Source organism: Populus trichocarpa, chromosome 6, assembly GCF_000002775.5.
Source record: "Populus trichocarpa isolate Nisqually-1 chromosome 6, P.trichocarpa_v4.1, whole genome shotgun sequence".
NCBI classification, from domain to species: domain Eukaryota; kingdom Viridiplantae; phylum Streptophyta; class Magnoliopsida; order Malpighiales; family Salicaceae; genus Populus; species Populus trichocarpa.
In genome coordinates this window covers 18,862,614-18,884,322 of record NC_037290.2, presented here as the reverse complement: position 1 = coordinate 18,884,322, position 21,709 = coordinate 18,862,614, and the positions used below count along the sequence as shown (strand labels likewise).

The following is a 21,709-nucleotide window of genomic DNA, read 5'->3' as shown; positions in this document are numbered from 1 at the left end:
AGATGAAGAAATTAAAATAATAATAATTAACATTTCATAAATTATTTCAAATAAAATAAGTAACAATAAAAAGAATGAGGGCCAAATTTGATAGATACAAAATTTCAATTAAAAAATGATAAGGGAAAAGCAAATAACAATTATAAAAATAAGAACCAAAATTAATATAAAAATTAAATTCTAATGGATGAAATTGAAAAACAAATATTCAAAATAAAATATATGTAGCAATCAAAAGTTTGAGGACCAAATTTGATATAATCAACAAATAATATAACATTTCTAAATTTTTCACAACTTCCAGAAAGTGTTTTCCGTCCAAAATAAAAGGAAAACACTTTTCTGGAAATTAAGCCAAATTTTTCTTTGACTGGAAAGTGTTTTCCGTTGACCGAAAAGTGATTTCCGTTGACCAACTTTTCTAATGACAAACAAACACAGGAAAGTTTAGAAAGTGGTTTTCCGGGAAACAAACACAGCATTTTGAGCAGAAAACACTTTCCGGAAGTTGTGAAAAAATTAGAAATGTCATGTTATTTGCTAATTATATCAAATTTGGTCCTCAAACTTTTGATTGTTATATATATATTTTGTTTTGAATATTTGTTTTTTAATTTCATCCCTTAGAATTTAATTTTTATATTAATTTTGGTCCTCATTTTTATAATTGTTATTTGATTTTTCCTTATTATTTTTTAATTGAAATTTTTTATCTATCAAATTTGGTCCTTATTCTTTTGATTGTTACTTATTTTATTTGAAATAATTTATGAAATGTTAATTATCATTATTTTCATTTCTTCATCTTTTAATTTTTTTATTTTTTAAATTTAATCTTTATTATTTTGATTATTATTTATTTTATTTGAAATAATTTATGAAATTATATTTTTTTTCAATTTCATTCTCGTTCAACTTTTTAATTTTTTAATTTGTAAAATTTATTCCTCATTATTTTAATAAATTTTAAAAAAATAAACATTAATAAGTTATTTTCCAGCTCATTTTCCATTACATAATCAAACACTGGAAAATATTTTCCAATTTATTTTTCATTACACTACCAAACATTAAAAAACAATTCACTTTTTTTAAAATTTATTTTTTTAAAAAAAAATTACTTTTCACCGAACAAATATTCGTACCACCTTGTACCACCTTATAACATGACTCGTTACAAACTTTGCCGAAATCGTGCTTTTCTTAAATCCATGGCAGCTTGCACTCAACGTAATCAACCAAGTGAAAAGGGAAATGATTAATCTTCCAAACCAACTAAAACCAGGCATACAGCACCAGCAATCAGGCTAACATCAGCAGAGAACACAACAGCACCACGAACAAAAGTTGTTATTGGTGAATGTAGAAAGTAGGATTTATGAGCTGATTAATTCAAACAATAAACTAAATTACTCAGTCCGGAGAACAAAAATTGATAACTAATCAAATACAAAACAACTGGATCTTTTGAAGGGCCATTCTTCTCGAGCTGAAGGCACTTGTTTAGCCATGCTCGAGACCAAAATCAACAGCATTATGCTTTGATTTCTTTTCTTCGATAACACCCCACTATGACCTCAGGCAAAAATATACAGCTCAAACAATGAATTGTTCTTGGCAGCTCCACCTTATCACATATTACAAGTTGCTCGCCTCAAAATGGTGTAGGCGGAGCATCATGATCTAAACGTAAGCACAAAAAGTTGGATACAGATGCTGAAGTACTCACAATGGTAAGACTGCAACTAAAATAAACTCTGGCAAGCCTTAATATCGGATGCTTGAGTATCTAATACAAGTTGCCCATCCGGACTTGAACTAATGATCCTTGTTGCTGCATCAAATACAGCTCTCTGGTACATATCATCCTCCATCTTCTTAAGGACCTCTATTACCACTTTGAAGTCCAATCCCCCCACCAAAACTAATTTCCCGGTAATTTCACCAAAATTATATGGTGCCTTTGGCAAATCAATGCCAATATCATCCAACATAGAACCATATAGTAAGCACCCAGTTCCTATGTCTTTCACTGTGATGACCTTCTTGGCAAACAAATATTCCAGAAGTTTGGAAACTGGTTCAACTCGTGGTGGATTTGCCTCTAATGCAATGGAGATAGCTTCCTTGACAACTTCAGGGTGGTAAGCTGGAGACTTCAGCTCTTCCACACATTGCAATGCCTCATCCAGAAGCAAGACACTGAAATATTCTTTCAGGAGCGAGAGAGTCTTTCTCCTAAGTTCATCAGGATTCACCCTGGAAGCTGGAACAACTGGTCTATCTGCAACTGGAGGCACATAAGGGGCAGGAAGAGTTTTACTAGGTATAGGGGCTTGAGCAGGAGGCTCTGCACCAAAATGAAAGTTAGATGGCCTAGATGGAGGACCACCACGTCCCTGCAAGGGGGCACTACTCTTTCCACTCATAAAACCACCACTGCCCTGAGGTAACAGCTTCGTGTTTACTGACCTTGACTTGTTAAAACTTGGTGATTGGAGACGTCCAGCAGGCTGCATTAGACCATCACCCCTTGGCATTGAATGGTTTCTAGGTGCCCCCCAATTGTCATTATCAATTCCAGGCATCCCAGGCATTCTCCTAGCTCCTGGCATGCCAGGCATCATGCCCCCAGTGCCAGGTCGGTTGATGGGGAAGTCCCCAGGGCCAGCAGTCCCTGAAGCAGCAGAAATAACACCTCGGTTATTTCTAATGCTTGCGGCAGCACCTGGACGCAGCCCAAGATTCTTTTCTGCCTCAGCATGTATCTCTGTGATGGTTTTAGCTTTGATCTGCAATGACAAAACAATGAAATTTTCCCATAAAAAACAGCACCTATTTGCTAAATTAGAAATTGACAGGATAGAAGTCTTACCTCTTCACGCCTGGGAATCCAGTTGTTCATCCGCAGATCAAGAACATCTTGAACAATGAACCTCAGTCGAGGAGCCAACTGGGGTTTTGATGACAGTTCCTTCAATTGACCAAAGTACACATCATTTATATGCCGTGACCTTGGGCTCTCATCAAGCTGCTTACCAATGGTGTTAAAGAACTGACATGTGGCCTCAACATTTTCTTCAGCAGGACAAACTTTATTATCATGCCCTAGAAGCTCCTGTTCACATTGCAAAGTAGTTGTAAACAATCCTAAAGACCCCCACCAGTATCATCTGAGGTGTTATACAATTGGAGGCTTCACTGCTAACCTGAACAATATGATGGACAATCTTTTCAGGAACCATTTTCTGCTTCAAAAGCTCTCCAATCAAACGGATGTTTCCAAGAGTGCGAAGCTTGACCAGTCTTTCCTTATCCCTACGCTCAAGCTCTTGCTCTGGACCTGTCATCTGCCTTACTTCCTCCCTCAGTTTATCAGCACCCTCAAATGCCTCCTGACAGATATTTAAGAGTACCCGCTTAAATGTGATATCTTTCCCACCAGGTTCATCTGATGGAAATTGGGGGAGCTTTTCATTAAGATCAGAGCACAGCTGTGCATACATGAAACAGAATGTGGGTTCCAGAACAGCCTTATCGAATATAAGTGATATCACACCCTGCATTCCAAGAGCCAACCTTAAGCTCAACTGGCAGCTGCTATAAATCTAGAGGAATAAAAGAACTATGAACCAAAAAATTAACCTTTAAGATATCAGCTGATGTAATTCCAGAGTTGATAAGTTGACCCTTGAGAACATCAAACTTCTCAGGGGTAAGCTTGTTCAGTATACTGCACAAAAAACAGAAAGCATTCAGCATACAACTACCATGGGTAATTGTGTTTGACAAGCACTTTCAATTATTTTAAAAGCAAATAGCATGTGTCCGAATCACATAAAGAACCATATAATCCAAATAGTTAAAAGCACAAAAGGAAATGATGAGTATATCCAGCAAATTAACAAGTGAGAAACAACAAGGGTTAAAAAAATTAAAAAACAAACCACTAAGTGCACAAAGTGACATTTTTAAACTATTTGATGCTGTCATGTTTTCTTTGTTGTTTGTAATAAATCACCAGTTCAAGGATAATGAAATTTCCTACATTCATAAATCCAATTTATAATATAGTGCATACCATATACTTTGAGCACATTTTAAAACCATGGTAAATCCTTAAATTTAAAAAAATATACCAAGTACAATTTGATATTCAATTTTAACAAGTGGCAAATTCAAAGCCTCCAGAATTACAGTAGAAAATTAAATTCATGGGTGCTTTTGTTACTCAAAAGTAAAATCAAATTATACAAGTTTTTACATAGAAAAGAATTTGCATAAACCCAAGATGACAGCAATTTGTAGAAAGTGTCCAGGATTCAAGGTATAAAATATCACCAAAATGCTGTCAATTTACCAACAAGCCCACACTATCAATATGTATATATAGAACCATTGCTCGTTGGAATGGAAAATGCCTTGAGCTGGCAACCATGTCTTGGGTACAAGCACAGGCATGCTTGTCCCCATACCTTAATGCATTCATCCATGACCATGAAATGCCACACACAAATCCTATTTTGATAATTTCCGATGATAAAAAGATACACATAGAAAATCATTAAATTAAATTACCCTTTTACAGTCTTCAAGACACGGTCCTTCTCTGAAAGATTTTCCCTTCTGGCAGACCATGGCGCCTCAGCCTTGATCAAAGCAGGAGCAGGTCCTCCCTGGTTTAAAAGAAAATACAGGATGTTGAAGCTAAAAGAAAATGTGCACCCAAGTACAGAATTCTAAGCAAAGAAAGCACCAGAATACAGCATGATGATGATGATGATAAAATAAAACAGTTACCAGAAATCATCACAGAGACAAAGTTAAACAAGGGGTATATTCATATGAGTGGAGTGGAGCTGAAATTCAAACAAAGATAAAAATTTGCACTTCTAGACTTCCAGTACATTGTTCCTAATTAGAAGATCAACAACAAGCTAAAGAAAACTTCTAACAATATGCATTTCATCAAAGATGATATGGTTGATGTCAAGAGCATCTGCAACGTAATTGCTTGGTAAAACTTTCCATGATATACAATAGAAAAGGATTCAAATTAGAAATCTTGATGGTAAATTATTGCTCTCAATACAGGTAGAAGTTCTGCTTCAGAAGAAACTCTAAATCTAACAACAGCATTAAATAGATTTACAAATTACAACAAAAGTGTATCAGAAGAGCACATGAGAAAAAATAGCTGTATAGATAAAAAAAAAATTAAAAAGATTACAATAAACAAATAAAAGGAGAAATAAATTACCTGATTAGAAGAGAGTTGTGCTCTCGAAAATTGGGAGTTGAGTTGGTCTTGACGATTAGACTGATTGCCTTCTTGCTGCCTGGAGTCATATCTCCCACCAAAGTCCCGATTTTCTCGATTAGAATCCCAGGACCTCTCCTCTCCAGATGGAGAAAATTGAGCATGTGCATAACGACCACGCCAATCACGATTGTCTGGCTCAGAATAACGACTCTGAGATTGAGTTGGAGGCTGGAAGGAGCAAAAGAAATCAAAGCTATAAACGCCATCAATCAACCACAAAGGACGTCTGATGCAATCCAAATAACTAGCTTCCACTCTTATCCAATACTATTTTAAACCATCAGCCTCTTCTAGCAACAAATAGGAAAGATTAGAAAGGAAGCCAATCAAAATGGAAAAAGGACTCACATTGGTTTCTCCACGACTCCAGCTCTGATCTTCGCCAAAAAACTCAGCTTCAATTTCTTGTTTGATTTTTAGAATCTCATCAGAGATTACAATAGCCTATGAGAAAATAATGGCAAATAGATGAATCATGCCAAAATATATCTTAGTTGACAAGAATGACCCATAACCATGCTATTTACAGCATTTGTACACTTTATTCACCATTATAAACATTAGTATGCCTCAGAACAGAATGTGTATGAAACCAGATTTTAAAACTTAATGGAAAAGAAAACAAAAGAATGAAAAAGTGATTAGAAAGGATGAATATGAAAAAGGGAAAACCAGATTTTAAAACCAAGGATTGAAATGAAACATCATCCATATATTCACACTGGTTTTTGATATTTTATGCCAACAAATAAACACTACTCAAAAAAGCATACAAGCCAAGAATCACAGGTTCTTCTATGGAAAATCAATACAACAGGCTTAGTAGCATCTTCTGGCTTATTTAAAATCGCTACCTCTCTAAGCTGCAACAGCTGGTCTCTAGTGTACTGCACATGGTCACGACCCTCGAACCGCAAGTCTCCAGTCTATAAGAGGAAAACAGTTGGAGTCAAGAGCTTGCAACAAAATCAACAAGGTTGAGTATGCTAAAAAAAAAAAAAACAAACAGGCTATTGCAAGAAGCAAGCAATGAGGGAAAACCCCCAGCAATAACTTCATTGAGAAAAATGTATGCCATGGCTTGCAAAACTAAGATGCTGTATTGCAACAGATGCCACCAATATACATTAATAATATATAGCTATTGCCTTGAATCCACAAAAATGACTGATATCATGCAGCTTCATTTCCTCGTTAAAATAAAAGATGAAGGGGCAGAAGAGTTCAACTAGAACATAAATCAAACCAGGTTAAGAGACTTGTCATAATTGGTTTCTAATATGACAGAAAAGGGCAGGCGTAAGATCATTAACATGGACAATTAAACTCAAGTTGTCAACGGATTTGATATAGTTCAATATGGAGACTTTAAGAATAAAAAATGGTGCAAATAGAAATGGTACAATTTGCTTGGCCCGACCACAAATTCAAAAGCTCCATTCTTTTTTATATAATAAACCACAGGAAAATGCAAAGCTGAGCGTCAACCTTGCAGAATATGAAGCTCAATGCTAAACCGCAAGCTACCACCCACATCTAGTAGAATAAACTGGAAAAGCAGAACCTAACTAAACTTCCAAAGTTTCATCATCACTATTACTAAGAATCTAAATGTCCACCTAAAGCTTACATTTTGTTGTTTATCCATAGTTACAGCAGGTACACATATCAAGTAACCCAACAAGAATTAGGACACTAAAAATTCCCGAGCTTTTCAATGCTTACAATGGAATAACCTTTTTCATCATCGTTGAACTGCTTAACAATCCGACTCTCAATAGATGAATAACTGAGAACATCAGTTTAACAACATGGAAGATTGCTGGATTTGGAAAGCAGAACTTGAACCAATTTTAAAAACAGTTGCCAAATCCATCCGGGAATAAACAAACTTCAATTTGTAACCCAGGAAAAGCTAATCCCAGAGCCCAGAAAACAAATAAAAACAGCAATTAGATATCATAAGTAATGAAAAAAATAAGTGACAGATCCAGGTTTTCTTCGGAATCAAATCCATGCTTAACATAGCAGAACCAATTCAAAACCCAAAAAGCCAATCACATAAAATCAAAACAAACATGTTTACATAGCTAAGCGAGTAGATCCAAAGAAAGGTAATGATAAAGACCTTCAGAAAAGGAGCACCGCCACGAGGACGCAAGTGAGGGAGATCACCAAGAGAAATGGAGGAAGATGTAGAAGAAGAAGATGATGACTGCTCCAAGCGAGGATTGAAGAGTCTACTCCCTCGACCGCCACCAGGTCTTAAGCTTAACACCGTCTGATCACCTTGCTGCATAACTCGATCTTTCACTAGTTTTTAAATTTGAATCTCCACTGTCCAATAAAAAAGAAAGAAAAGGAAAGGAGAGTAACAGATGGTGCTGCTAGTGATGATAGTAGCAGCAGCAGCAAAAGCTGAATCACGAAAGAGAGATAAAGGGAGAAGGGTTTGGTAGGGAGAGAAAGAGAGGTTTTTTATTGTTTGTTTTTTTGGGAGGGGGGATATTCTCTCTCCTCTGCGAAGAGCAAAGAAGAGGAGAGTGTGAGGCCGGCGGGGCAATAAGAAAAAAACCGAACCCCTATATAGTTGAGTGTTTTTTCGGTTTATCTCTTGTTGTGTTTAGGAGTGGGCCCCTCTTGTCCGTTTGGGAATTTTAGCTAGATTCTCTGTATGGCTAATTGACTAATGTGACCCTGCCTATCGGATGGGATTTGGTGAAATTTATAGCAAACCTTGCTTTTTATGATTACAAGTAACCTGAAAGCCTTTTTTTTTTTCCCTTCCCCAAACTAGAGACACCGTTTTTTTCAAATCAAAAGTTCAAGGAACAACCCTTTATCACTATAAAATAATTAAAAAAATATAAAGTTTATTTGGGCTCAAACTTCTATGCTAGAATTAAGAATATGTTGTAAACATGTGTTTTTATTTGTTTTCTAGTAAAAAATATCAATTATGAACTTAAAATATGATATATATATTCAATAATATTTTTTTAATTATTGATATGATAACAACGTATTGAATGATATTTATTTTTAAATATTGAGATGATGACAAATTAGATTAATCCAACTTAACCTGTCAAATATTATCCAGGTCTTGAGCATGTGGGAACCTTATAGAAAGCAAATCAAAATAAATCATGGAGGTTAGTTCTTAATCAACCCAATGATAGAGAGAAAAACTAAAAAATATATTTAAATTAAAGAAAATAAAAAAATTACATGAGTCAGCTCAAGTTAACCTGCAAAACTCGTATTATGAGTCATGAAATTAAAATAATCCTATAAAAAATAATTTAAAAATAATTATGAAGCACACTTAAACAAATAAAACAAATCAAGCTAAATGCACTAGATTAACTTATAAGTTAAAAGTAATATTTTTTTAATAGATTTTAAAATTATGGGGGATTGTTTTTTTATTTTTTATTATTATTTTGTGGTGGATTAATAGAGAAACACAAGGACGCCCCAAGTATATGAAATCCACTGATAACTTCCGGGTCGCATGAAAGGAAGGATTATACAAGGACAAGATCGGCACTTCACAATACCTTTCCTAAACTCCCCCGATTCGTTTCCACAACAAAACTGGGAGACAACAGGTTTTTTCTGTTTAGTTTAGCTGGTGCTTGCCTAACCTGCTAATCCTCTGGGCCCCACTTAGGTTTGGTGAACTCACTTCCTTCTCTGTTGGCGGAATGTCAACAAGCGACAGCGAATAGCCTTGACACTCACGTGCCGCTTTACTACTCAACTTTTTGTGATTTGATTTCCCTTCTTCGGCATTTTTGTTTTCTCCACGGTTTTTTTCTTTTTCAATATTATGAGTTAATTAAAAATTAAATTTTATAATCTACGTTATAAATTTCACATATTAACTATAATTTATGAAAATAAATTTAATATATTATTATTTTAATATTAAAAAAAATATTATTTTAAAAGTTTTTTGAGTCAAACTATATTTGTAAAGTCAACTAGGTTATTTGGGTTGTTTTTTTAATATTATGTTTTATTTTGATTGTTTTTCTATTTATAAAATCAACTGGGTTATCTTATCAAACCTAAAAAATATTTATTGGATTCACTTAAGTAAGACTTTTGATACAATTCTTAAATACTATTATAAATTTTAAGTTTAAGTTTAATAATTGTTTTTCAATTATTATTTATTTGATTTAAAAACAATGATACCGATAGTAAATTATTTATAAAAATTTGATTGAAATTATTTGTTTATTATTAAAATGTTTAAATAGATTTAGAACATGATTTTATCATATTTATAAATTTTTTAACTTTTAATCACTCGACATATAGAAATACTATTTTGATTTTTTTTCTTAACTTGCTTTATCAATTATAATTATTTTTTAAGATAGAAACAATGTTTCTAGTTAAAAATATTACATTGACTAAGATAAACAAAAGATATATTAATAGAAAAATTTATCTTTGTAAAATAAAAAAATTAAAAAAGATTATATTTTAAGGTTTAATAATAATACCAAAAAAATTCTAAAATTTAAAAATTTTCTGTATATTCAAAAAACTTTAGATTCATCGTACCATAACATAAAAATACAAACTAGTTCAATACATAATTTAACTAAAGAAATGTCCATAATACATGAGTGGTATGATTTTAATTATTTAATTGTCTATTATTAAATCAATTTTGAGAAATTTGATCGTATCCATATTTTTTATTATGATCTCACATGTGTGTTCAAACAAACAAAAAAATCAACTCAATACTTATGCAACTCAAATTAATATATATATATATATATATAAATTATAAACTTTTATATATTAAACCTCTTCACATTTTGAATCTATTTCTAATTAGTTAACAATCATTTTATATTATACCCGTAGAATACAAACATGCCTACCCAACCTGCTTAATCATTTGTTTGATTTCAATTTTATATTAAAATAAAACATATAATTAGGAATAAACCAATAATACAAAAATTTAAACATATATATGATAAATTTCAATTTGCACCATGAGGATTATATGATGTCTCGATTTTACCTAAAACCTATGGTTTGTTTTAATTACCCCCCACATCCTTCATTATTGTTCCAATAAACCCCCACATTTTTCATTTTTGCTTCAATTTTCCATAGTTTTTAGATCCGGACCGGTTCAAGGCTTGGGTTTCAGGTTTTGACCGGGTCCCCCAGGTCAATTCTTTTTTTAAAAAAAATCAAAACGACGTCGTTTTAGTAAAAAAAAAAAAACAAAAGTCAATGGATTGCAACTGAGTTTTTGACCAGGTCTTGCCGGGTCAGCCGGCTCACACCGGATTTTTTCTTTCCCTGTTTTTTCTTCAACTCGGCCCGGTTCCAGCCCCGGGTCGGCCGGGTCCCGGGTCGACCCACCAGGCCGGGTTTTAAAACTATGCAATTTTCCCTTCTCCATCTATTTTTGTCGAGAATAGTAACAGAAAACGTTGTGTAAATTTCAATTTTGTCCTTGAAATTTATAAAATATCTCAATTTTACCTATAGAGTAAAGAAAAAAATAAATGAAATGAAATACACAAAAATAAAAATAGAAAGTCAATTGAAAAGTATATTCTATAAAAATACAAATGTGATAAAATCTAAGATTGTTAGTTTCTCCAAAAATATGAGATTGTTAGTTTCTCCAGAAATACCTCATTCTTGCCATGCTTTAATTCTCGTACAGCAACATAGTGGTGAGTTGATGTTGTTGTTAATTTCTTATCGTATTTTTTTTTTATTTTAGTTTTATTCTTGTATTGTTATTTGTCGGAGGATTGTTAGATAGTGTTGCTGAAAAATATTATCATAGTTGTTTTGCTAATAAAATATATTTTTAATGTTTTTTTAACCCCAAATTGTTTCCTCTTATTTTTAGGTTGTATTGAGATATTTCATTAACAAAATTAAAATCTATACAAACTTCCAATGGATGGAAATAGAGAATGCGAAAATATAAAAGATGTGGGGTTTGATTGAAATAAATCAAAGGTTTTTTTGGTGAAATTGAGACAACCTACTATAAATATGAGAGATGACAAATTAAAATTTATTTTATATTACGATCTCAATACATGATCTATATAAAAATTAGGTATTGTTAATGTGTTTTTTAGCAAAAATAAATAAACTATAAAGAGATGGAATTGATATGACCTAGTCGACTTAACAGATTGAAAGACAACTCAAACAATCAATAAAAATGTAACTTGACTTAAGAAATCTAGGATGACATCTTTTTTTTTTAATATTGAAATAATAACATATTAGATCGACTTGGATTAACTTAGATTAACTTGTAAAATCCGTTACTCAAGTCATGAGACCTTGATAACTCTTTAGAAAGCAAGTAATTCTTTTTTTTATTATTAAACCTAATTCTCAATTGATCTAATATTAAAGGATAAAATTAAAAACAAAATTCAATTAAAAAATAAATTGAGTCAACTCGGGTTAACCTGTCAAATATAGGTCATAAGACTGAGATAACTCTATAGAAAGTAAATTGAAACAAATAATGAAACTCAATTTCTAATTAGTCTAGTGTTGAAGGGTGAAATTAAAAAAATATCAATTAAAAAATGACACAAAAACCATCTGAGTCAATTGGTAAAACATATGACGCAGGTCATGAGACCATGATAACTTCATATAATACAAACTAAAATAAATTATGAAGTCTAATTTCCAATCAATCTATATTGAATGATAAAATTAAAAAAAAAATAACTCAACTAAAAAAAGACAAAAAAAAACCCTTGTCAACCGACCTAACTTGCGACTCAAATCACAAGACCGTGATAACAACATAGAAAAAAAATTAAAAAAAAATCATAATTCTCAATCAACCCAATTTTAAAGGGTTAAATTGAAAAAAAAAACAAAAAACTAACCCAAGTTAACCTGTTAAACCCGGGTCAAAAGACCGAGATAACTCCATAAAAAACGAATCGAAAAAAGTTTTAAAGTCTGATTCACAATTAATTCAATGTTGAGGGATGAAAGTGAAAAAAATAAAATAGAAAAAAATAACCCGAGTCAACACGGTTAACTCGCAAAACTATCAACTCGAGTTATGAGACCGAGATAACTTCATAAAATGCAAATTGAAACAAATTATAAAGCCTTGTACCAAGTAAACCCAATGTTGGATGATGAATTTTTTTTTAAAAAAATCAAAGTTTGGAAAAAAAAATTTCTTAAAAATTTTGAGCATCAGAATGAAAAAGAGCTTGGCATTTCACTGTTCATTACTACAGTGAAAAGCCAAGGCCTTTCAATATATGTTAACTAGTCATTGACTTGCGCTATATTGAGAGCCGAGTTAAATTATTCTTAAATGTAAAAAATATTTAGATGTGGCTAATATTTTTTTTCTGGTGGAAAAAAAATTTAAACCGCGTGGGAGATGACTCAATTGACATTATAATTCTAAAACGCAATCTGGATGACCTGTAAAAATATTGTTTAACTAAAATAAAATTTCAAGATGGCATCTTTTTTTTAATATTAAGATAACAAATTGAATTGATTTGAGTTAACTCAGGTTAACATGTTAAATCCGTGACTTGGGTTATGAGATTATGATAACAAATAGAAAGAAAATCAAAACAAATTATAAAAGCCCAACTCTCAATCAACTCAATGTTGAAGAATAAAATTGAAAAAGAAATCAATTAAAAAAAGAACCTAAAAAACAACCCGAATTAATATGTCAAACCCGCGATTTAGGTCATAAGATCGAGATAACTCAACAGAAAACAAATTGAAACAATTAACAAAGTTTAATTTTCAATTAGCTCAATGTTGAAAACTAAGATTAAAAAAAGAACACAAAAACTGACTTGAATTAATCCGCCAAACTCATGACTCGAGTTACGAGACCGAGATAACTTCATAAAAAGAAAATAAAAGAATGACCCGATTTAACTTAGGTTAACCTACCAAATCCATTACTCTAATAATGAGACTAAGATAACTCTATAAAGAATAAATTAAAACAAATTATGAAACTCAATTACCAATCGACCATGACAGACCTAATGTTGAACGATAAAATTTGTAATAATTGAAATTAAAAAAATGAGTCAAGTTAACATGTGTTAACCCGTTAAGCACTATTTATGGGTCATATGGTCGGAATAACCTAATAAAAAGCAAACTAAATTAAATTAAAAAGTCTAACTCTCAATTAAATACAATATTAATTGATGAATTTGGGAAGGGGGGAATGAGTCAACTGGGTTCGCCAAACTCGCGACTCGGGTTATGAGACCGAAATAACCTCTTATTAAAAAAAAAGAAAAACAACCTGATTTAATCGAGGTTAAAATGCCAAAACTTGCGAACTTGATCATTAAACCAATATATCATCATAAAAGACAAATCAAAACAGATTATGAAGCTTAATTCCCAACTAATCCAATTTTGAATTATGAATTTAAAGAAAAATACATAAAAAAACAATTTGGGTCAACTCAAGTTAAGTCGTTAAACACTATTTTCAGGTCATGAGGCTGAAATAACCTAATTTAAAGTAAACAAAACGAATCATGAAATATATTTATCAATTAACCCAATATTAAAGAATAAAATTAAAAAAAATTAATTAAAAAAAACTAGATTTAACAAGGTTAACCCATAATCCATATCATAAGAGTAAAGTAACATAAAAAAACAAATCTAATATTAAAAAATAAAATTAAAAAAAAATATTAATTCAACTATTCTAGTAAATATTGCTTCACGAGGAGTGAGGATGGTACAGTACAAATTTGTTTTTTAATTTTTTTTATTAATTAATTAATTATAGATGGAATCTAGAATGCTAGAATTGGAGTTATGAACCCACAGCTAAATCGGGCCTTTTAATTTTATATGGGCTACAAGAAACATAGACTCAAATTTCTCTGTTAACGTGCCCAGCCAACAGTGACAAGCTCTGCGCCACTCCTCTGTCTCTCACACACACTCGCTAAACTCACTTTTTTCTCCAAAAAAAAAAAAAAAACTCAGTCCGGATAAGGAAAGAATATCTCTCTCCGAAATTTGTAAAAAAGAAAAGAAGAAAAAAAAACGAAAATAGAAGCCATGGCTGGTATCACCAGCACTAGCGGCAGCAGCTGCTTCCCACTACTAACCCGTATCACCGCCACCAAGACGACACCGTATATCCTGTCTCTGTCTGCTATTCGGGCTCCGATCCCACACTTCTCCCAGCCTCGTCATCACCTCCCATTACGGTGGTCCACGGTCCTACGGTGACTCGCGGCGGCCGCGGAAGAGTGATTCTGATGAAGACCAGGCTCTTGATAAATCTAGAATCAGGTGATTATTATTGTTGTTGTTGCATGCTTTTTTTTGTGACTTTGAAATGAAATGAATTGTCATTAGAGTTTTTTTTTTTTTTGTAGTTCAGCTACTGTGAGGCTCATTGATCAGCAACAGAATATGGTTAGTTTTAAAATTCAAATTTTTATTTTCTGTTTGGTAGCTGAGAAAATGGAATAGAAAAAAATAAACAAAAAAGGAACTTTGAGCATTGTTTTCTTTTTGAAAAAAAATAAAAATTGATACCTTTTCTTTTCTTTTCGCCTTTTCCTTTTCACTTAAATTGCTTACGTACTTTTTTCCATCCTTTTAATTACGAATGTGATTAATTGCTGATTGTGAGGATTTATTTAAGGTTGGTGTGGTATCTGGACGTGAGGCAATTCAAATGGCTGAAGATGCTGAGCTTGATTTGGTATGTTATTGATTGATTTTTTTTCTTCAATTGTTTTTAAATAATTTTTAATTTCTGAACTCTATATGTATAAAGAGGAATATAGTGTGAACCGTGGGAAATGGGGCTGGCCCGGACTGCATTCTTGCTTTCTCTTCCTCAAAAAGTATTGGCAACCATGCTTAGATATATTTTCTTGCCTATGAACTTTTGTGAAAATGGCAGATTTTACATGGATGATGAAAATTAGGAATGGCAATGCCCAATTTTTTTTTTTATATATCCTTATCAAGGTCATCAACAGTGAATTTGTCCAAGCATGAGTCGTGAAAGATTTTCCATACTCTTGATTAAAAATTCATAGGGAATTGTTTGATTGTTTTGTCTGTAACACTTAACAGAGTAAGTGTTCTAGTTTATGCCCTTTCCTTTTGTTTTAAAAGCATTTGAACCACCCCCCCAACCCCCCCAACCCCAACCCCAACCCCAACCCTAAATATTCCTCTTTGGTTGGTAAATTGGATGCGGGACATTTTCTGTCGTTGTTGCAACTATCTACTTTGTCTGACACACAACAAAGTTCACTATCTGAGCTTCTGTTATTTTTCTGCAATTTTTTGCAGGTGATAGTTGTCACCAGATGCAGATCCTCCGGTTGTCAGGATAATGGATTACAAGTATGATGCTTCCTGGATTTTCCTTTTATAAATAATTGAAATGAAGTACATGTATGTTTATGCAGTTAAATTTTTTACATCTTCAATATTTCTCCGCTTCTATTAAAAAAGATGAACTAAGTAGTGCATTTTATAGATAGTAGATACTGCCAAAAATTAGGGTTAACCATCATTATACTAAATCTCCTCAAACGATGAGCATTGAGATTGTCATTTTTTATTCCTTGTGCTATCAGAATTATTCATACCATGCTGGGAACAATAAACTATGTAAAATGTAGATTTCTATATTTGCTGTCGGGGAGCTTGATAATCCCTTGAGTTACAGGTTTTAGGGGTGGCAGGATATATAACTAGGTTCTTTTAATCTGTTTAAGCCTGATATAAAACTTAAAAAAAAACTCCAATTGGGATTTTCAGTACAACTTCTTTTGGGATTTGTATTCTTTAGAGCATGGATTTTGTATCCTGCTTTGATACCAGTTGTTTATAGAGAAGCATGGAGGTCTATTTATTAGCGGCCATTTCTGGTTCTGCCATTGGTTACCTTTAGGGCATAGAGTGTTTGCTTTCCATAGTAGAACCTGTGCCCTTGTACTTGGTAGTTCTTTTACCAAATGCCATATGCCTTTTCCGATGGTTACATTTTGACCTGTAAAGTTTATGGCTTGCCTGCTGGTCTATCTTCTCTTTAAAACTGAATCACTATGTCTTTTCAATCAGGCATTCAGCTATTTTTGGCTTTCTTTTCTTCATGTAACTCCTTAAAATGAAAGTGCACCACCCTATTTTTTGTGCTTATCCATAGATTTTGAGTTATTGATAAGGCAATTTGCTGGAGCAATATTAGGATGGAAGAAATTGCTTGTGTTTTTTCTGCTTGGATGGTGAATCCCATTTATTAGGCATGGCATTGTTCAAAATCAATGCCCTGTACAATTCTACAGTAGATATTCTCCTTCAATGTCTGCATTGTGAGCATTGCCAGTTGAAAAGTGTCATAATCTTGATTTACTTCTTTTTCCAGCAAATTTAGATATGAACCGCAAAAGAAAAAGAGAGAACAGCAGAAGAAAAGTGCTGGTGAATGCCTCTTCTATTTTAGAGTTTGATGCTTTACTGCATTTCTAAATTCTCTGTTGTGAGAATGTATACTGACCAAATTGTGCTATTGAATGTTAACAAATCGCATGTATTTAAAGGAGCTTAAAATGGGGTAAGTAATGTAGTCTTAACATGTCAACATGTCTTTTCATTTAGCTGCCATCTCATTTATCTTTATTCAGTTTGTAGCTTGCTGTGACTTTGTTAGTGTTTGTTCACCAAGTGCTAACTGTCATTGATAGCTACAAAATATAACCTTTTTTCATGCTATTATGAAAAATCCTTGCTAAGGCACATTTTCACATTGATTAGCAAGTTGTTAATGTCCTACCTGAAAGTTGATATATCAACATTGCTGAAAGGAAGCTTGTTATTAATAAATAGAAAGCTAAGAAGTTAAATGACAAAATGTGGGTGGAGTCTACTTCCATGTGTATGTTGTTCACAAGAGTATTAGCCTCTTGGTAATGTGAAAGATATGATACAGCAAATAAAATTTTCGCCTTGTCTATGCATATGCTTTCGCTTCATTTGAGGTTGCATCAAAAAAAGGTAAGATTTACTATAGGAGCGGTTCTGTATTTTGCAAATTATGAAGCAGCTAGATACCACTTGGTCATGAGGCTGGTGGCGTTCGCTCAATTAAATTTATAAACGCCCTTCTTTATATTCGTTCATTTTTCTTCTGTTGTCAATATTGCCTGGATGGTATCCTCGCTATTGTAGGTAGAAGTTGGAAATATAACAAGTAGCAAACAATCATTCAGAAGTGAAGCATACATGTTTCAAACTGTGTGATTTCTTCAAGATCTTTACTAGAATGCTCAAGCATAATTTAATTTAACTTATAAGCTATACTTATGCATTCTATGTTTAACTTACTTATGCATTCTATGTTTAACTTAAAACTAACATGATTACTCTTATTAATTCTATTGACAGTTACAACATTGACCAACATGATTATGATGTGCGTTTAAGAGCTGCTCAGAATTTTTTGAAAGATGGTGACAAGGTCATCTTTATTTTTCTTTTAACATCTATTCCTGCATGTACTAATTCCATTTGCTGGATTTTTGTTTTTGATTCGTCTATTATGTTTGGTTATTTCAGGTTAAAGTCATAGTGAACTTGAATTGGCGTGAAAATGAGTTCAGAAATATTGCAATTGAGCTCATCAGACGTTTCCAAAATTTTGTTGGAGAGGTACTAATGAAGTATTTGATGTGCTTATGCCAAAAGAAAATAACAATAATAATACACGATACAAGAAGATTGATGTGCAATATATTCTGAAACTCCTAACGTCTCAATAACTGCTTTGAGTGTGGTTGGATACTTTGTTGTGTTTCATTCTATTTAAGTGTTAAGTTCTGGCAAAGGGTTAATAAAATGAAAAAAAACAAAAGAACAGAAAAAGAGCCTGTCTTTTATGGGAGATTTTCTAAACCAGGCTGGACTAGATCTACATGTCTTAGGCTGACCAAATTTGAGAGAACAGCGCAAAATTGCTTATAATAATAGCAGTGAATATTAGCTTTTATACTTTCAAACGGACTCGCTGAAGGCCATTCAGCAACAATCCACAATCGTGCTATTTTTTACCAGTATTTTCCCTGCATGTCATGTGTCTGTTCTCAGTTTTCATAATCTTAGAAATGTTGATTATTTCTTCATTGAATTGTGCACTATAACTTTCATTTTATGATCTGATTTGCAGCTTGCTACTGAGGAGAGCAAAAACTTCCATGATAGGAACATATTCATTAGTCTGGTACCAAATAAGGCTATTCTACAGAAAGCTCTGGAACCGCCCAAGAAAAAGGACAAGTCAGCTGCAAATGAAGTATCAGCTGGTATGAGTGCATGCAAGTTTACAAGGGGTTTTAATTATGGAACACTTGGCAGGTACTCCCGATCACATTTTGTAGGTAAGTTTGGGATCCTGGTGTTTGTAGAGCTTTAGTTTAATATGACATGTTCAACAACATTATTTCATAATTTTATTTTTTAACAAACTAACCCCTTTATAATCTGAATAATCGTGAGGTTAGACAAGATAGTACTTACAAGTTCATTTGTTTATTTTTACAGTTTGAAGCAGATTAGGGCGCAGTGTAATGTTGGATCCTCTATAAATTCATGACCACTGTGGTTATATGAGCATGCTGTTCCAAGAATGTGAATTTGTGATTGTTACAACATGGTTTCATATTATTTTTATTTTTATTTGTGATTATAGTTTGCCATTTTATAGGTCACATACCTAGGCAAGTAGTGTATTGCTCAAAGGAGACTGGATAACAAAAAGCTCTAGAATGTCATGTATTTTTGAGAAAGTACAGTCGCGAGACTTCCTCCCATGATTGCTGGATAGGGTGTCAAAAAGTGAAGTCATGAGAACTTCCTCCTGCAGTTGCTGGATATGGTTTTTAATTGGGAGGATTGTTTGTAGATGGTGACTTCATAGACACATGCAGTCAACTGCTCGAGGTAGTAATTTGGAGAGACAATTTTGTTGGGATTGGAAGCTTTAATCCCTTGGTAAAATAAAAAAAAAAAACCTGGGAAGATTATATCTTAAATTTGAAGAGCTTACAGGTTAAAGGAATGGAAAGAGGGTGACTGGCAGACAAACTTGCTTTCAAGTAATTGGTACTTCCAAGATGCTTTTGCCATTCCAGAGGTTCGATTATTCGCAACTGAAGTAGTTACTTGATTCCATGCGGTTTGTCTTGGCATTTGAAGTAGTGGATGAGGAGTGAGATATTATAGATGGTTGAATAAGTGGTCGATGGAACAGTGTTTGTGATCTTCAAAAGTTCATGGGTTTGAGCAGAACAAGGCGAGGAATGCTTGTGGCAATTTTGGGCATTTGGCAGATATTGATGAGGACTGCTCAAGGACAAGGCCAGTAATTCACTACAAGTGAGCAGAAAGCTGAGGTTAGAGAGTTTCTTTGTTCAAGCTTCTTGCCAACAAGAACAGGGCATGGCAGCAAAGGTGCGTTGAAGTTGCGAAGAACAAGGGTCGCGAAGAACAAGGGTCCCATAAAATGACGAGCTCAGTAAGTAGGCTTAACCAAGCCGGGGTTTGTTTAGTTTTATGATCAGTGGAAGTGTTGAGCTTACCCAGACAGGGCAGCCCTTTGTACCCTTCCTTACCAGGAGGAAAAGCTTCTTTTTTGAGTAAAGCTTCAAGTCGGATACAATATGCTGTAGCCGTGTCTTGATAAGAATACAAGGTTGGTACTTCACTTTCTTAAACAATGGTGCTTTTCTTTCTAGTGTCTTAGTTTTAATCTCTTAAATTGACATAAAAAAATGAACACAGCACTACCTGTGCCAAACTGCCATAAGCAAATCACCAACAGTTACATTGCGTGGATGTAGCAAGTTTTCACAAATACAAATCTTGTGTGCGGTTAGGAGAGGCTACACTGTCCAGATGGAGAAGCTCCAACATACCCAACTAACGATTGGAACATGACTTGAGTTTAAAGTTCTTGCATTCTAAGCATGCTCATTCACGTGTTTTTCAGCTTGCATTAACAGTTGACGGGCAGCGGAAGTTTTGAAAGGGAAGGATTTGAACTGTACCAAGTATCACCGGTTGGCAGATAGTAGGGCCTCAGCTAATGTATGTATGCATGCATGCATGCATGTATATGGGATTCTTAACTAGTAAGTCACTCATAACAAGAAACTGAAAGTGGAAATATCTTGTGCTCCATGGAGATCAAATTCGTATTTATGATTTAACAAAGAATTCAATGTAGCAATGCTATTTCGTGCTGATAACCTCCTTGCCATAAATAAATAAAATAAACTGAGCAGGAGAATGAAGTAATACCATTCCTCCCGAATTCTATCCATCTTGAATCTATTTCCAAATTGACATCGATGTTGATAGGTGGTGTGTTATTTTATTAGGAAATATATTAAAATAACATATTTTAAAAAAAATTAATTTTGATATTTGCTTATTAAAATAATAAAAAAAACATTTTAAATAAAAAAAAATTAAATTTTTGAGAATTCTATTTAGAACGAAAACTCAAGACATCGGAATCAACTCAACTGAGAAAATTCAATTTAGTATGAAAAACTTGTTTGTAAATCATTCTTTTTCATAATATACCAATAATCATATTGTTTTGGAAAAAGAATTCGGAAGTGGTTTTTCATCATGCATAGCATTAGTCAAAAGAGAGGAAGAGTTGATCAAGTTTACAGGCATTACTGAAAGGCCTCGAGTAATTTTGTAGAGCCACGATTACCAAGAGTATTTTGAGCAACAGAAGAAACAATTAATTAACAAAAAGTAATGAAAAAAGAAAAGAAGCAGACATGAACTGTTTCAGTGTTAACCAAGAACTTGTCTCCGGCTTCCTTCAGCCTAAACAGCATGCGACTAACGAGCATGCATGCTTAACTCAAACGCCAAGTGATCTTCACTTGAAAAATTACAAAACTAGTACTGTGCCCAAATGTCAATCCCAAGTATAAACGTGGTCTAATCAGCCGTTATATTTCCCCCTTTCTTCTTTCGGTTTTTGCTGGTATAAGAACAACATTTGAGTTCCTATCCAAAGAACAATAAAATTCGAGTCCGAGTCCATGCCCCTAGCTCTTCCTGCTGTAAAGAAAGTCGTTCAATTTGTTGTTGAATCAAACAAAAACACACCCATGTCAATATTAAGTAATGGGTTTTTGTTTTTGTTGGGGGGTATAACTTTTTACAGCAAAAAATGCAAAAGTAAAAGCAGTAAATTCATGTCTTTTCTGCTGTGTTTTTTTTGCTTTTAGTAACTTTTGCGTTTTTTACTGTGAAGGGTTAACCATAACAAAC

General features: G+C 33.2%; 1 protein-coding gene and 1 pseudogene across 1 annotated transcript; one reads left to right on the top strand and one right to left on the bottom strand.

Moving 5' to 3' along the window:
• Positions 1-1,347: 1,347 nt before the first annotated feature.
• Positions 1,348-7,899, bottom strand: LOC7485255 (eukaryotic translation initiation factor). The gene is made up of 9 exons (XM_002309322.4): positions 7,452-7,899; positions 6,178-6,249; positions 5,672-5,767; positions 5,261-5,491; positions 4,579-4,676; positions 3,646-3,733; positions 3,210-3,560; positions 2,876-3,118; positions 1,348-2,792 (listed from the first exon to the last, which is right to left on the bottom strand). The coding sequence occupies exons 1-9, from the start codon at positions 7,620-7,622 to the stop codon at positions 1,746-1,748; spliced, it is 2,397 nt and encodes a 798-aa protein (XP_002309358.2). The 5' UTR covers positions 7,623-7,899; the 3' UTR covers positions 1,348-1,745.
• Positions 7,900-14,300: 6,401 nt separating this feature from the next.
• Positions 14,301-20,732, top strand: LOC7485256 (translation initiation factor IF3-4, chloroplastic-like; annotated as a pseudogene).
• Positions 20,733-21,709: the final 977 nt, after the last annotated feature.